Source organism: Aegilops tauschii, chromosome 4 (assembly GCF_002575655.3).
Source record: "Aegilops tauschii subsp. strangulata cultivar AL8/78 chromosome 4, Aet v6.0, whole genome shotgun sequence".
NCBI lineage: Eukaryota > Viridiplantae > Streptophyta > Magnoliopsida > Poales > Poaceae > Aegilops > Aegilops tauschii.
The window spans coordinates 523,800,826-523,804,311 of record NC_053038.3 but is presented as its reverse complement, the minus strand read 5'-3'; the positions used below and the strand labels follow the sequence as shown (position 1 = coordinate 523,804,311).

Here is a 3,486-nt window from a genome sequence, read left to right as displayed (position 1 = left end):
ATTTGGAAGGGGAACACTAGCCGGCAGCTGGGTGGGGTGAGCCCCAGATCGGCCAACGTTTTGGCCTTTAGATTTTTGTTAAATTTAAAATACATAGACCATCCGATCATCGCATCAATTAAAATCCCATGCGCAATATTTCATTTGTACAGTGCAACATTTCTTCTTGTGGTATGGCAAAACGCTCCAGTAAACATCTCATCTATTTGAACACACCCATGCTCCATTTTTTACATGCAAGGAACAAATGCCTCCTTTTTCTTTTCTCTTTTTTTTTTGCTGGGAAAGAACAAACGCCTCTTGCTTGCAGAAGAATAATTAGAGCATAAAGAGAGGATTAGAAATGAAGAGAAAAACACTCGCCGATTTTTATTGATTGCACCATGAGTCAAACATATAAAATAAATGAGATTACAAATATTAAAAAAAAAGAGGGAAACGAAGTCCAAAAAATAAGCAAAGTATGCCCCCCAGCACTCGGTTTACATCATGAAGAATAATGGGATGACAAGTAGGATCTGAAAGACACCAAAGGACCTCGTAGTAGGGGCTCCATTTCCAATGCTTTGTGATCCTGCAATTTCATCAAACCAGAGAGCTTCGATATAAATCTAAATAGCTATTGTAAGAATATACTGGCAAAGCCTGACAGTACTTGTCATATCTGAATGAAGAAAGGAATGCATCTTTCTGACCTGGTTTTTCGGGGTCGCAGCTGGTGAGAGGCATCTCGCACCGGCGAAACATCTCCTGGCCGTCGACGGTGTAGTTGAGGCCGGACTGCTTTGCGACCTTCTGAGCCTCAGCGATTCCGTTGCAGATGCACTCCGGGTCGCTGCCGAAGAGCTTCTTGACGGCGACGCAGCACGGTGCCAGCTGGGAGGGGTCCTGGTAGACGAGTGCGCACACGGATATGCTCTTCAGACACGGCGGCGTGACCGGGATGTCGGCCGGCGACGGGAGTGGCGGGAGGACTATCTGGTCCGGGATCGGTGGCGTCGTCTCCACTTCGCTAGTCGCCATGGCCGCGGCAGCGAAGAGGAGCACCAGGACTAATCGGCGGACGTGGTGACCCATGATCGATCTTGATTAGTGTTACCGCGTCGACTATGGTGAGGGGTCTCCGGCTTGCATGTCTTATAGGCATGTGTTCACCAACGTAATGAGCTGGAGCGTACGTGCTCCCCATGTTCCTGCACTAGTCTGTCACTGGGTTTACTCTCATTCGATTGCGTTCTTTATTTTATTTTTGATTCGATGAGGTGTTGACTTGCATCTCATGCTGATCAGGTTTATTGCTATTTTCAAATAAGGGCGAATGCGCATAACAGATCCTTTCTCTCCATGAAACAGGGAGATCAGGAGAAGACAGGCGTGCAGTAAGAGTTTTTGTATAGCTGGAAGTTGGAACCACCATTTGTTGGAGGGTCGGTCTGGAGTTTTGTTTTGCATACAACTCAGAGAATGATACGAATGTGCATGTTTGTGCCGCCCACGACGTGGCCGCGTAAGACGCAGCACCTGCATGATCTCACCGGGATTAACGGACGTGCGTGCCACATGATCACACCGAATGGCGCGCTAGAATGATGGTCAGCAGATTTTTTTTTTTTTTGAACTTAGCAGATTTATTTTCTGATAAGCCTGTTCATAAGCGCCATAGTGCTGACCGCGTCCATGATCAATAATTCTGGTCTGTCACTGGTATTAATCACGTCCGATTAGATGTTCTCTTAGTGATGATCTGCATACATTGCCATGACAGAGGCCATAGGGTAGACACGACATGAAAACATATATTGCCCTATGCTTCTCAGTGCGCCTAGAGTTTTACATCGGCCACTCGGCTTATGTTCCTCTAAGCCATGCATGTGGCGACGCAATGGCACACATTTAATAGTGGTGCTCAGTGTACCACCATCTACGCCATGACATGACTCGAAAAACACTCCACATATTTAAGAACTCAGCGTATAGGGGTAAATGCCAAGTGTCGTCGTGGCCAAGGTTTTGGTTACCGAATGAGGCATTTTTACCGAGCCGAGCCTGGTAAACGTGGTTACCACGGTTACTGAGAAATACCGAGAATATTTCGAATGAATTTTATAGTTGGATTTTGAATTTAAATTCGTGAATGAACGAACATTTGAACCAGGGAGCTCTCAAAACAGGAACTAGGTTGCTACCAACACACCAGAACCAACTCTCATGGCATTAATTACATCCTACGTACTTTACTACAAACCAGTGTTTAAACTCAAAAAATTCAAAAATGGTATTTTTTGCTCGGTATATGGAATATCGAGGGGCACGGAAATACGTTGTAACCATGGGATGATTCAGGTTTGGTTCAGTTGAATGATAATTTGTTAATATTTTTTGACTATCGTCTACTCTTTGTATTGCGCGCCATAACAAAAACCATCGTCGATGAAGAGAAATCTAGATCAGAAGGATCCAATCTGAAGACACATGAATACAGGCGAACGAAGACTGGATCCAAGTGGATCCACTGAAGACAACCGCCATCGATGAAGAGAAATGTAGAGTAGAAGGGTCCAATATGAAGACACATGAACACATACGAACGAAGACTGAATCCAAGTGGATCCACTGAAAACAAATGCCGACCGAATCCTGAAGCAGAATTAAGATAGTATAATTAAAGTCGCTCAAAGATGCAGGATTTGAATCAGATGGATGCTAGCGACGGGATGTAGGGGTGCACGAATATAGGCAGATTCATAGGATACGACGTGGAGATGCTACGGCAAGTTAGTGTCGTTCGAGTCACGTGTTGTACACGAGGGATAAGGGACCGACTGACAAAGTATCACTAATCTATCAATCTGCTAGTTCCATTGGGCCAGGTGCGGGAAGGATCACAATAAGTAAAAATTGGCACAAGGGAAACAAGGTATTTTTTTCATGCATGGCATAAATTTTCCTGGAAATTAAATTATAATTTCAGTAAATTAAAAATGGCATGTAATCAAGTAGACAGAGAAAAGAAGGCATAATATCAATAACGCACTATATATGTAATAGTAAGAGGCATGTGATTAAATCCTCCAGACCGTGTAATCAATGCAAATAAATTGAGTACCCGTTGAACAAGAGCCAAAAAAACACACACTAGATCTCACTATAAATAGTAGCAATGACACTATGGTACAACAACATCCATCCATTCCCATCTTTACCAGTCTGCTACAATGGCGAGCCGCTGGCTCTTCTCCCTCTCGCTCTGCCTCCTCCTCATAGTGGCTTCGTCCATCGACGTGGAGCCCCCTCTAGATTTCCCCCTACCTCCAAAAGCCAACTGCTACAGGTCTGTGACAGAGACGCCGAAAAAGTGCGCGGGCCAGGTCCTCCAGGCTCTCCTCTACGGCGAGGTGCACATCACCAAGGACTGCTGCGAGGTGCTCCGCAGGGTTGGCGATGAAACCTGCATCATCAACTACATGTGTGCCTCCATCGGCTAGC

The 3,486-nt window shown here is 45.2% G+C and overlaps 1 protein-coding gene across 1 annotated transcript; it reads right to left on the bottom strand.

Moving 5' to 3' along the window:
* Positions 1-344: 344 nt before the first annotated feature.
* LOC109787574 (uncharacterized) lies at positions 345-1,109 on the bottom strand. The gene is made up of 2 exons (XM_020346116.4): positions 696-1,109; positions 345-574 (listed from the first exon to the last, which is right to left on the bottom strand). Exons 1-2 carry the CDS (start codon positions 1,075-1,077, stop codon positions 483-485), a joined length of 474 nt encoding a protein of 157 aa, XP_020201705.1. The 5' UTR covers positions 1,078-1,109; the 3' UTR covers positions 345-482.
* Positions 1,110-3,486: the final 2,377 nt, after the last annotated feature.

Excerpts from the sequence above, each read along its gene's own strand:
- LOC109787574 (XM_020346116.4), bottom strand. The coding sequence starts at position 1,077 with ATGGGTCACCACGTCCGCCGATTAGTCCTGGTGCTCCTCTTCGCTGCC. Across the intron at positions 575-695 it reads CTGCGACCCCGAAAAACCAG|GATCACAAAGCATTGGAAAT; the intron begins GTCAGAAAGATG and ends ATGAAATTGCAG.